Source organism: Phalacrocorax aristotelis, chromosome 1 (genome assembly GCF_949628215.1).
Source record: "Phalacrocorax aristotelis chromosome 1, bGulAri2.1, whole genome shotgun sequence".
Taxonomy (NCBI): Eukaryota; Metazoa; Chordata; class Aves; order Suliformes; family Phalacrocoracidae; genus Phalacrocorax; species Phalacrocorax aristotelis.
Window position 1 is genome coordinate 126,549,341 of NC_134276.1, and position 12,110 is coordinate 126,561,450.

The following is a 12,110-nucleotide window of genomic DNA, read 5'->3' on the forward strand; positions in this document are numbered from 1 at the left end:
AAAAAGAAAGTTAGGCAACCTGTGTTTGCTGCTCTTTATGCAGAAAAGCCAACAGCAGCAATAGAAGGAAATCTTCACCTCCGCTGGCTGTTGCTGCTGAAAGCAGTTATGCTTTCCGCATGTCACTTTGTCAAACAATTTCAGACAGCTACTGGCACCTTGGTCAGTGCAGCCTCTCCTTCAGTGCTATGTGGTTTGGTGGTTAAGTGCAACGACTGCTTCTCATCTTCAGAGGCAGGTCCAAGATGCAGAGATCACATTTAGATCCCTGCAGTGAGACACTTACCATAGGTTCAGCCATGGAGCCTGTGGGTGATGTAGCTTAGCACAAAATGGCAGAGGCAGCAGGAAATAGTGGTCCAAGTCATGAAAATCAGCAGCTTTCAGGGTCCTAATCACTTGGGGTTTAATTGGGAGCAAGGCACCCAAGCACCTGGAAGGACATATGGTCATTTTTGAAATTAAGACAGGAAAACTCTTGATAAATGGAAAGGGAGAATTCCCTACAGCATATGATGCAACATAGCCCTGTTATCTTTGGGGTGAGGCATAATGGTTTTGGGTTTGGCATTGAAGATCCCAAGGGGAATGATGAAAGACGGTAGCAGAAACTGGACTTCTGGTTACTCAGGTAATGACTACGTGGGATCCCAGAAGGCAGCTCTGATCTGTAAAGGAGCTCAGGAAAGCTGACGGATTTCATCCAAGTACAAGATTGGGCTATCTTCACAGTCAGGAATACAAGCAGGCATACTAGGGGATTGGTCTGGCTGAACTGGAAACCCATGATGGATCTCCAACATAAAAAAGCAGCATATAGATGGTGGAAATAGGGACATGCTACAAAGGAGGGATTTAGAAACTTTCCCCAGGTGCATAGGGATGGTGTGAGGAAAGCCAGATCTCAGCTGCAGCTGAGACATGTCAAGGGCAACCAGAACTTCTGCAGTTACACTCGTAGTAAAAAGCTGAACCCAGGAAATTTAGGCCTGTTGCAAAGTGGAGTGGGTCTTACGTCCTAATACCTCTGCTTGTCTTTACCAAAAAGGTTTCACAGGCCTTTGAGATATGTAAAAGGATTCAAGATGAGAGCTGCCACCAGTGGATGAGGATTAAGCTAGGGATTACTCAAGAGAGCCGGACCCCTACAAGTCTGAGACCTGACAGGCTGCATTTGAGGCTGCTGAGAGAGCTGGCCCATGTCCTTGCAAGGTGGAGATCCCTGATGGCTGGAAGAACACAAATGTTGCCAAAACATCTTCAGAGGGGCCAAAAGAACAATCCAGGAAACTGCAGGTTCAGCCATCCTTACCTCTGTCCCTGGGAAAATTGTGGGGTGAGTTATCTTGGAGCATATTTCTAGGTACATGAAAGAGAAGAAAGGATTTGGAGACAGCATGAATTTACCAAGGGTAAATCATGCCTGACCAACCCAACCGTGTTCTGTGATAAAATGAGTGGATTTTTGTATGAGGGGAGAATAGTGGATGTTGTATATCCCAAATTTAGCAAGTCCTTTCACACTGTCTCCTGCATTATTCTTGTATCCAAATTAGGATGTTACAGTCTGGATAGGTGCACAACTGAATCAGTAAAAACTGGTTGGATAATAGGGCTCAGAGGGTAGTAGTTAGTGGGTCATACTCTACCTGCATGGCAATTACAAGTGGAATGCTGTATGGGTCTATCCTGGGACGTGTCCAGTTTGACAAGTTTATGAGTGATCTGGAGAGGTGAAGGAGGTGAATTCCTGCCAAATGTGCATATGGCACCAAACTTGGGGTAGTGTTGACACGCTTGAGGGCAGGGCTGCCATTTATAGGGACTTGGGAAAGCTGGAGGAAAGGGCTGACAGCAACCTTATGAAATTCAACAAGTGCAAGCGCAAGTCTTGCTCAAGGGAAGAAAGAGCCCCTGGCAACACAAAAGCCGGGGACTGTTCAGGGAAGACCACTTTTCTGACCTCACAGCTGACCCTCTTTCAAGCAGGGGAATGGATCAGACACCTCCCGAGTTCTGTTTCAAACCAAATTATCCAGACCTGACAACCTAATAATGTTTAGTGTAATATACAGATTGGGGGAAGGATGCCAAATCTATCTTGGAGTAATTCCTTTGTGCTAGAGCTTCAGTCTGGTAGTATGGCACGCTTTTTGCTGGGGGTAGAGAGGCAGCAGCCCAGCCAGGGAGCAGGGACTCCACCAGTCCTACCCCGTGTTTCCTTCCCTTCACCAAACCATGCCTCAGGCAAGGAGAGCAAGGGTCTGTTCGCTCTGGGAAGTCGTTACAGAGCAAGCTGGTCGCTGTCGGCAGAGAACTGAAACAAACACCTACAAAGGAGCGTTAGACTTTACAGGTTTTTGCCCTTGCAAGCAGCAACTACAGCCAGCTTCGCGCTCACGCCGAACACCAACCACGCCCCTCCCTGGACGCGGCCGCAGAACCTTCCCGCCGGCAGGGCGGCCGCCTCCTCAGAGACGCCCCCGCAGGGGCGGGTCTCCGGGGGAGAGCGAGAACCAGAGCTGGGCGGGGCAGCGGGCCCGGCACCCAGAATCCGCCGGCAAGGGGAGGAGGGGAGCGGGACAGGACCGCCCCGGCCCCCGCCCTCCACCGTACCGCAACATGGCGGCCTCCCCGGGCGGGCGGGGCAGAGGAAGCGGAATCACCTCCGCCGCGGCCGGAAGCGCCGGGTGAGCTGTGGCGGCCATGGCTGATGAAGAGGAGGACGCGCCGGTGAGTGCTGGGGATCGGGGCCCCTGGACGGGACGTTCCGGCCTGTATCCCAGCGGCGGCCGAGCAGCCATCGTCTGCCGCGGGGGGCGGCTGGTGGCCCAAGCCTCGCCCCGAGCCGGGGCGAGGGGGTAGCGGCAAGGGGAAGGGGAAAGGGACAAGGAAGGGGAAGGGGAAGGGGTCCCCCGCTGCCCCGGGCGTTGACGGCGGCCTCTCACCCTCCGCTATACCCATCTAGTTTGAAGAAGATGCGGAAGAAGCCGGCGGTGGCCTGGACGGTGGGCAAGGCAAGAGGAAGAGGCTATTCTCCAAAGAACGTGAGTGGAGCCGAGCCAGAAACGCCTGCCCGGCGCTGACGGGTCACGGGCCGCAGAGCTCCCTGCGGCTTGGAAGGACAATGTCCTTCCCCCAAACGTGGCTGAATCTCTGAGGAGCCAGCTATGGAGTTCCAAGACTCAGCTTTCCTTGGCAAAACAGCAGCTATCGTGCTGTGCCCTGGCTGAAAGTGCAGAAAGCTGTCATGTAGACCCCCATAAAGATATTGCTAGTGCACCCTCTGAACCTAATGGTGCCAAAAGTCAGTCATGCTGCCAGTGTCCAGTATGCTAAATGCATATTTAAAGAGCCTGTCATCAGATGTGCTTTTCTGTATATACAGCACTAGGCTTCTGTTAGCTTCTGTCTACCTGCTTATTTCCTGTATGTTTGCTCAAGAATTGTCCTGCCCAACAGACAAGGGTGCCATCCTGGCGCATGAATGCATAAGCTGGTGAGCTCTAACTGGGTGTGTGCTGCTGACAGTGCTCAATGGATGAGAGAAGCCTCATGCTGGGTGTTTTTTTCTGCAGTACGATGCATGATGTATGGATTTGGGGATGACCAGAACCCATATACAGAATCAGTGGACATTCTTGAGGACCTGGTAATAGAGTTTATCACAGAAATGGTAAGTCAGCTCTAGACAACATGGTCAAAATGTACTCACTAAGACTTCAGTCTTCTGAAGGTTAATACCTCTGACTCAAATACTGCATTATCCCAGGCCCAAAACTGATACTAGTAGGAAAAAGCTAAACTTGAGACTTTGCTCTTCCAAGATTAAGGCAAAATTTATGCATCTTGCTCCATGTGGATTTAGAACAGTATCTGAAGTCCTTAAGTAGCAGTTAGGTTAGTATTTGTGGGGGGGGAGATAAACGGCTGACTTTGGGTCTCACTGTGATATCACTGTATGTGGAACAGACAAAAGACTAGGCTCAGCTTTGAAAGCCTATCGACTTTTTGCAGGAGTCCCAGTGTCTTTATGCGTATGGGAATGTAGCTCTGAGCTACAAAAGAAACATGAGCTTCTGGGGCCTGAAGCCATCACTCTCCCAGATATTTGGATACTGTTTGAAAGTTTATTTTTTGAAAAAAAAGTTATTCCTACTGTTTGTGGATCTCCTTTCTTTTGAAAGGGTGGCCTTGCCATCCTGCATTAAAATGCCCTAAACTCTCCTCTGATACAGGTACTTTACATTGCTTCCAAGTTCTGCCTGATGCTGTTCACCTTCAAGCACTCTGCAGGTTGGGTGTCCTACATGTAATCTGATTTTAGTTTTGCTGTCATTCCTGTTAAGTGGATATAGTGCTATGTCTGTGCATAAGTGACAGGCAGCCAGGGACAGCAGAACAAGTCCATGGTTTACTGGGAATCACAGAATCTCAGGTTGGAAGGGACCTCAGGGATCATCTAGTCCAACCTTTCTAGGAAGAGCACCGTCTAAACAAGATGGCCCAGCACCCTGTCCAGATGACTCTTAAAGGTTCTCTTTAAGACTAGGATGGTGGTGCCCAGATCCTGCAATGTCTTACTTTTTGATTATAAAATTACAAGAAATAAAGTGGAGTTGAGAGCTTAAAGTAAATTAAGGGGCAAAGGAACCCTGCTCACTTTCCTCTTTTCCTCTAACAGACACACAAGGCCATGTCAATTGGGCGGCAGGGTCGTGTACAGGTTGAGGACATTGTCTTTCTAATCCGCAAGGACCCTCGGAAGTTTGCCAGAGTTAAAGACCTCCTAACTATGAATGAAGAACTGAAACGAGCCAGAAAGGCTTTTGATGAAGCAAATTACGGATCTTGATTCTGTAGAGGTTGCACTGGGGCATTACTCGGGCACCTACTGCCCAAAAGGAAGGAATATCGTGTTTTGTTTGGAGGGGTGATTCAGGATGGGGGTCACTGCTGGGATGCCTGCCCTTGCTCCCAGCCTTTTCAGAAATGTATTCAAGCAGCTGAATGTCATCTGAGTATATGTGGTATACTTAGGTATTTTATACCATTTTATGAATGAGAAAAGAGCTCTAAAGATTCTTGTAATGGAAGCAAGTCTGAAGTAGGACTGTGTTGAACCAGAGGACTGATGATGGGTTATTCTCTACAACTTTCTGTTATCACTGGACATTCCTGTGACAGGAAACCTAGAAAATGGATCTTGATTAACTGGACAAAGTCTTCAAGGCCAAACTACTATAGAAGTTCTGCTATTTGCGCTGTGCATGCTCTTTGAATAAAACATTTTTAAGTTTGCGCCCATTCCTCATAACTAAACTTACATTGATCAGTTCACACAAGGTGCATAATATAGGGGTTTTAGCACTTAATTGGCTAGGATTTTTTTTATTCTGTCCCAATGGGTGCAGGTCTTTGGTTTTTTTACCAATATTAAGCCTAAGAAATGGAAGTTGACCTATTCCAGATTTACTTGCACTTACAGCCTTAGCCTTGCACGTTAGGCAGGTGCTCTACAATAAAGCAGATAATTCATGTTTTCCATTCTGAGACGATTTTTTTCTTATTACTTCCTGGTGATCCTGAGCTGGGGACTTAGTTACAAGCAAGAGCGTGGCAGAAAGCACTAAGCCCAGTGCTTGTTCTAACATTTTCATTAATTCATGTTAGAGCTGCACCTTACATTGCCAAACAGGCAAAAATTGCACTTAGATTAAAAAGATTTCACAACAGTGAGAAACATGTTCACCAGTCAAGAGTTTACTGTTGCAGGCCACAGCTGAGCTTTTCCTGATTTCTGGAGCAGCTCAGAAGGCAGTAGGTTTACTCCTTATTTCAGGACAAGGGTAACAAATGCTGAACAGCAATAATATTGCAAGTCAAGGCTGCTCCTTGTACAAGCAGCACAGAAGGAAGGAGATAAGACTGCTGCCACTTTTCCAAAGAAGGAAGTCTTTTGTCCTAAGCAGCAGTAAGTGATCAGCTGCAGCCTTCTACCGTGGGTGGTAACTATTTGCACTGTGGCAGAGGCACTTAACATGTGGTCAAGCAATAGAGAAGGGACACTGAGTAAGGGTAACTCAAAGTCACTGTTTCTGGACAAGGCTAGGTAAAGGGATGAGAACTATTCAGCTGTTCAGAACAGCCTTCCATAAAAAAAACAAACTACCACCCAAGCTGTTTTACAAAAACATAACAAAACAGTTGCAACTTTCTTAGCAGAATTCAGGGCATGAGTTATCAAGACACCAGTAGGATTCTGAGGGTTTTACTTAAAAAAAAATTGGAATGACTTGACCTCTTTCCTCCTTGCAGTCCAGGGTCAGACACCCATTGCTGCAAAAATAGAATCAATATCCATGTTCTCAGTAGCTTCTTTCCATGCAGGACAAGGGCTTCCTTCCCTCAGCAGCTGCTTAGGGGTCTCTGCTGTGCTGAGTTTGACACAGCCTGTATCAGCATTGGAACGTCCTTCCCAACTCAAAGGCCCATCCTGGTAAGCTGGGAGGATGAGCGATGCACTGTTCTCACAGACCCCAAAAAGCTCAGAAGGTTTTTGCCGAAGAGTCTTCAGAGTCCTCTTCAAGCGCACAGATGATTTGATCCTCCTTCGACAGAACCATGCCCTGAGGTACTGCTTTGGCCAGCATGCACTTTGTGACCCATATAGGAGGTATTTACGGACAGATGTTTTGACGCAGAACAGTTTTTTCTTCAAGCTTAAGGGGAGAAAGGTGCACAAAACATAACCAAATCTCTCCAAACCCCAAATGAAATAACACGTTAGCAGCTGATGAAGTTATTGGCCTTCGCTACCATTTTCCTTGTCATAGCAAGGAGGTACAACAGCACCTTGTACAATAGTAGCCAGGGCATTCTGAAGAAAGATGACACCCCTTGCATCATATAATTGTTACCATTAAACATGCATATGATTTAAATTGCATTTTCATCCTCCCGCATAAGTATTTGTGCATTTGTTAGCCTTTCACAAATGACTGAAGCTAAAGAGAGTGGCCATGTCAGAGCATCTAGTAACCTGAACTAGTGATCCTGTTTGAGTTTAAAAAGAATGGGGTAGACCACTGTGTTTCTCTACACTGTAGCAAAATACATAATATTAAAATGTAAAGTGTCAGATCCAGAAACCCCACACCCATGCAAAATTACCTGCATCCTTGAGCCTCCACATGGTGCAGCCGGTTGCTTTTCAACAACTTGTTACGCAGGAAATAAGCTTCTGATTTGAATTTGTTGCCTTTGCACCACAGAATAGCTTTTCTGAGTGCCTCTGACAGTTCCCCAAAAGATGTAGCTGTTTGGACCATCTGTACAAGAGATGCAGTATGCTGCGATTTTGCTATACGAGAGGAAAGCGATGCTGACTTTGCTTTAAGAGGTGTTGATGCAGTGCTTATACCCTGAACAAAGAATAATAGAAATAGTTAGTCTTTTAAAAACATAACACGCCTCTCTGCTGGAGAGGAGCAGAATACCGAGGTTTTAGTGAGAACATTCCTTACTTCCTAAGGAGAAAGTGGAAGAACAGTCTTGTTTTGTGGAATACAAAAAGAGGCAGATAATTAGAATTTGTATTCCTGTCTACTACTGACTTGCTCTCTGGTCATTTCACTTGTCATACCAACAAATGCTCAAATTCCTAAGCAGAAATCAGTGCTTTTCAATGCAAAGCTTCCACGCTAACTTGGGTTGTTAGACAAGCAAAAATAAGGCAGGGAAAGGGGATATTTTCAATTAGGAATAATGTGTTTTGAGTGTTAGGGTCTTTAAAGTTTAAAAGAAGTATTCTAAAATGGTACCACACAAACCTCTTGTGTTGGAGGTCTAGATGGTCTAAGTAAGCTCTTCACATCAAACCCCAGGTGCTTCCCTACAAAGAGAGAGGAGAGTTCCTATTATGAAGTAAAGGCAGTTATAAGTCTTTGCACAGACACCCTGCAATGCTTTGCCCTGCTGAGCTCTCAGAACTCCTGCCGTCTCAGCAGGCTCCCACCTGCACTCAACATTTCCAGGCAAACTCAAGGGGACTACGCTCATCTTGCATGGCAGCTGGCAAGGGATGAAGAGGATGCAGAGATTTACAGAGGGCTGCCAAGGAGAACTTAATGGGTAAAAGCTTCATGCAAACACCTGGATGCCTGCAGTCTCTGGCCATGGGCCTGACTGCAGGGAAAGACTTGGGCACAGCCCAGAACCAGCAGGCACAGGATACTTGCATCCTGTACTTACAATCTTATCTGCTCTTGTATGGACTGCACACAGTGCTCTTAGCTTCCCTTACTATCCTTGGGCCCCATCTATGCAGAAGCAGGAAAAGACAAATAACTATTTACAGGACCTGTATACTGCATTCATTACCTGCTTCTCTCCAGGCTGTATCATGTCTAAAAAAAAACAAAAAAAATAACCCGAAAACCAAAACAAGCTCCCACAATACTGACATTATCCACAGATTTATACAGGCAAGGGTACATGCAGGATTATTCTCCTCTTCCAAGGACAGGAGAGAGGGGAGTTTGTACTAGACTAGCAGCAGGTAGTAGAAGTGCTTGGCTCTGTTGGACAGAATTTTTGCTCAGTCTCTGATATGTCAGAAGCCAGTACCACTGTGGCACAAGGCTTTACCTCTGCTGGCTCTGGTCACCAGAACTGGCTCTCCGATGTCTGCAGGGCATGGGATGCTACAGTTTTTCACAACACTCATGCAGGTTGCAAAATTTCTCTTCTTCCTATCCTCTGACATTGCCTCTGGCATCGTTTGGATGAGCTTCTTCAGCCATCTGGTAGGTTTCTTTGTTGTAAGCATTCTAGCCTTTTGCTTCTTCAACTCAGAAGACACATTAACTCCAAGGAAGTTACTGATATCAGAAGGGAAGGTAAACCCCTTGATGTAAGGCATCTGTTGGGTCTCAGATACCAGATGAAGTGTGGTCGACAACACGCTGTACAAGGACACGAGGCTCTGCAGTACACACCTATACTGAATCCTGAAGAGAGAAGACAGAAAGGGATGGAGTCTCCACTAGCAAAACCTTGTACTCACAGAACAACTCAAGCAGAAGAGCTGATGGAAGAGATTCCCAGCTGCCCTTTCCCTTTTTCCCCTCAATACAAGCTTACCTTTTTATACTCCATCACCATGCTTTTCTTAATACTACTCTGAGTTTTAAGAAACTGTTCAAGAACCAAATGTAGGAGTGACTTGACTAGTAAATCCCTGATCAGGAGCCCTCTGCTTCCCTGGAGCTTTGCTGAGAGCCACACCTGGGGCTCCTCAGGTTCTCAGGTCATGTCCAAACCATTTGACATGAGGTCTCCCCCCAAAAGCAACCTGTACCAACTCAGGACAATGGTGCTAGAACTGATGCCGTATAATTGCCTGCCCTACATTTACTGGAGAGACATATTTCTTGTGCCAAAGAATGTTCTACTGAGTTCTGCACAATGCTGTTACTCCTTCAGCTTCAGACAACAGTTACTTCCTCGTACTGAGAGAGACCGGAACACTGATTTCCCTGGAAAACTCAGCAGTGTTATAGAACAACTTTATCCCAGGCTTTCCATTTCAGCATGAGGCAGGACTTACCGCTTGCTGCGGAGAGTACCAGATGCCAGTGTTTGTGGCATCTGGCATTAACACCGATTTTATTAATGCTACATAAAGTTTGCTATGAACCAAGAACAAAGCCTTCCATAATAGCATGTAAGAAGTCTCCACTTACACAACTCTTCAGGTGCTAGAATCAAGTCCAAAAGGATGGAAGGACCACCCTCCTCCTCCTCCTCCCAACTGAATAAAGCTCAGTCAGCAGCCAGGCCTAATTACAAGCCCTTCTCCCTGACAGGCATGTCAAACAGACAGACAACAAACAAGACAGACTCGAATACACAAACCATAGCCGGCTCAACAACCCCGAAGCCACAGTGTTCAAAAGTATGAATTCTTCCGAGCAGAGATGTTTAACGGACAAACTGAAGATTACACCAGTTAAGGATAAAAAATAAGCAGCATGTAATGAGATTTGCTGAACATACCAACTAGAGGCAACTCACAAGGCAATATCCTGGATAATGTGGGAGATGATTATCCAAACTTTGGGTTGCTCAAGGCCGGAACAGCAGCCAGCCAACAGCCTGAGGTTCCTACATAATAACTTGAAAATAAGATGTTTGGCTATCAAAGGAACTTCAAGTTACATCTATGAATTATACAGTTGAGTCCATCAGCAGTGCAGGGCCTACAGCAGACCACGTTTTGGTCTCACAAGGTGCTGCTGGTGAACTCGAAGAATGTTTTCATGGTGAAAAAGGATACAGAAAAGCTTTACAGCAACAGTCCAGTAGCCGTAATATGAGCTTGCAACCTCCCAACACCTTCAGAGCCACTGTTTCCAGCACAGGCTGGCTGGGAACTAAGCACTCTGTGTGGGCTTGGGATATATTTTTCCTGTGTTGATACAAGGATAAGGAGATGGTTATGATTCCCACTCTTTAGCTCTGCAGACTGAGTTAATGGATAGTAAAACATACAGGATCATGACACTTACTTGGGAATCAGTCCTGCCAGAATTTCAATGCAGCCCACCAAGTTCATTTTCCATAGGCGCTTCAAGCATTGTTCTACCTAGAAAGAAAATAAAACTCCTTTGACAGGTATTTTAAGACATAGGAATGCCTCAGTCTAAGAGCCATCGCTGTATTAAGTGACACCTTCCCCTTATCAATTTAACAGGATAAATTGCAGGGCTGCACAATGGAATGTTCTGGTATGTACCTGTATCTGCACTATGATGAAAAAGATCCCTTTATCACACTACTGTGAATATGGATTTAAGAGCCAGACAGCCCATTGTTAATTGGCACTGCATGGTTTCCCCTGCTCTATACAATGGCCTTTGGTATTGGCTTTCAAGAATGAAACTACATAAACAAATCTAGAAGGTAAGAACAATTCCTGATGTATTTTAAAAGTTATTTGAAGATAACGACAATCCGTTTACTGGAAAACTGGTAAGGAGTTAACTTTTCATCTTAAAACAGAAAGTGCCTAATAGAGTAGCCTAGGATTATTCTTCCCCCTCCTATTGTTATAATTGCTGTATTACTCATCTATTCAAAGGTACATAATTGTACCTACTTCAGGTCTCAACATAAGCATAAAAGACCGAGTATTTGTTCCACTGGGCTAGAAAGCGGAAATTACACAGAGCTGGGAAACTCACTGAACTAAACCACGAGGAGGCTTACAGGCGACAAAACCGCCCCTACTCCGAAATACTTTTTGCACAATGCTCCGGGCATCAAGCTCTGCTGCAAAGGCCTCTCGGGGACCGGTGGCTGAGGGCCGGGGCGCAGCGACCAGCTGCCGGAGGGGCCGCTCCTCACCTGCTGCAGGGCCAGGTATGGCCGGTGCCGGAGCAGCCTGCTGTGGTAGGCGTAGAGCACGGCCCGCAGGAGGCGTCCCTCGGCGGCCAGGCCCGTCCCCGACAGCCGCTTGCAGGTCACGTCGCATTGCCGCCGCAGGGCCGGCAGCCCCCTCACTGCGGGCGGGAGACGGACACCACCTCAGTGCCCGCCGCCCGCCCACAACAGCCCCGCCGCCCGCAGGCACCGACCACCCCACCGACAGCCGCCAACCCCGGCGTCCCGGACGGCGCCCCGGAGCGGCTTAGAAACACCCCCAGCCCTCCTCGGGCCCGCACCCCAGCCTGGCGCCCGGGACCTGCAGGATGTTTGGCCGCCAGGGCCACCGCCGCGCTGCTCGCGGGCCACGGCACGTCCAGCCGGTTCCACGCCGCCTCGGGCGCCGCCATCTTCCCCGGTGCTGGGGCGGCGCCGCGCAGGGCAGGAGGGAGGCCGAGCGCGGGCGGGACCATGCTGGCGGGAGGAGGGGGGGCGCGGGCGGGACCAAGTCACCCCGGCGAGGGGAGGCCGGCTGGCGGCGCGGGGGTGCTCGCTGCGGGGCTCCCCAGCACCCGACGTGCCTTCGCCCCTTCCCCGCACGGCGTTCCGGGGGCGCTGCTCTGGGCCCGGCACCCCACAGCCGCGGAAGGGAGGCTGCCGGGCTTCCCCAGCCACCCGTGGCC

General features: G+C 47.9%; 2 protein-coding genes across 2 annotated transcripts; one reads left to right on the top strand and one right to left on the bottom strand.

The window, feature by feature from the left end:
• The first annotated feature begins 2,498 nt into the window (after positions 1–2,498).
• Positions 2,499–5,553, top strand: TAF13 (TATA-box binding protein associated factor 13). The gene is made up of 4 exons (XM_075106204.1): positions 2,499–2,733; positions 2,969–3,047; positions 3,579–3,676; positions 4,685–5,553. The coding sequence occupies exons 1-4, from the start codon at positions 2,707–2,709 to the stop codon at positions 4,853–4,855; spliced, it is 375 nt and encodes a 124-aa protein (XP_074962305.1). The 5' UTR covers positions 2,499–2,706; the 3' UTR covers positions 4,856–5,553.
• Positions 5,554–6,255: 702 nt separating this feature from the next.
• RMP64 (ribonuclease MRP subunit p64) lies at positions 6,256–12,023 on the bottom strand. Its single transcript, XM_075106147.1, has 9 exons — positions 11,747–12,023; positions 11,410–11,564; positions 10,572–10,648; positions 10,340–10,471; positions 9,919–9,996; positions 8,650–9,011; positions 7,833–7,894; positions 7,174–7,424; positions 6,256–6,722 (listed from the first exon to the last, which is right to left on the bottom strand). The coding sequence occupies exons 1-9, from the start codon at positions 11,898–11,900 to the stop codon at positions 6,326–6,328; spliced, it is 1,668 nt and encodes a 555-aa protein (XP_074962248.1). The 5' UTR covers positions 11,901–12,023; the 3' UTR covers positions 6,256–6,325.
• Between the last annotated feature and the right edge of the window lie 87 nt (positions 12,024–12,110).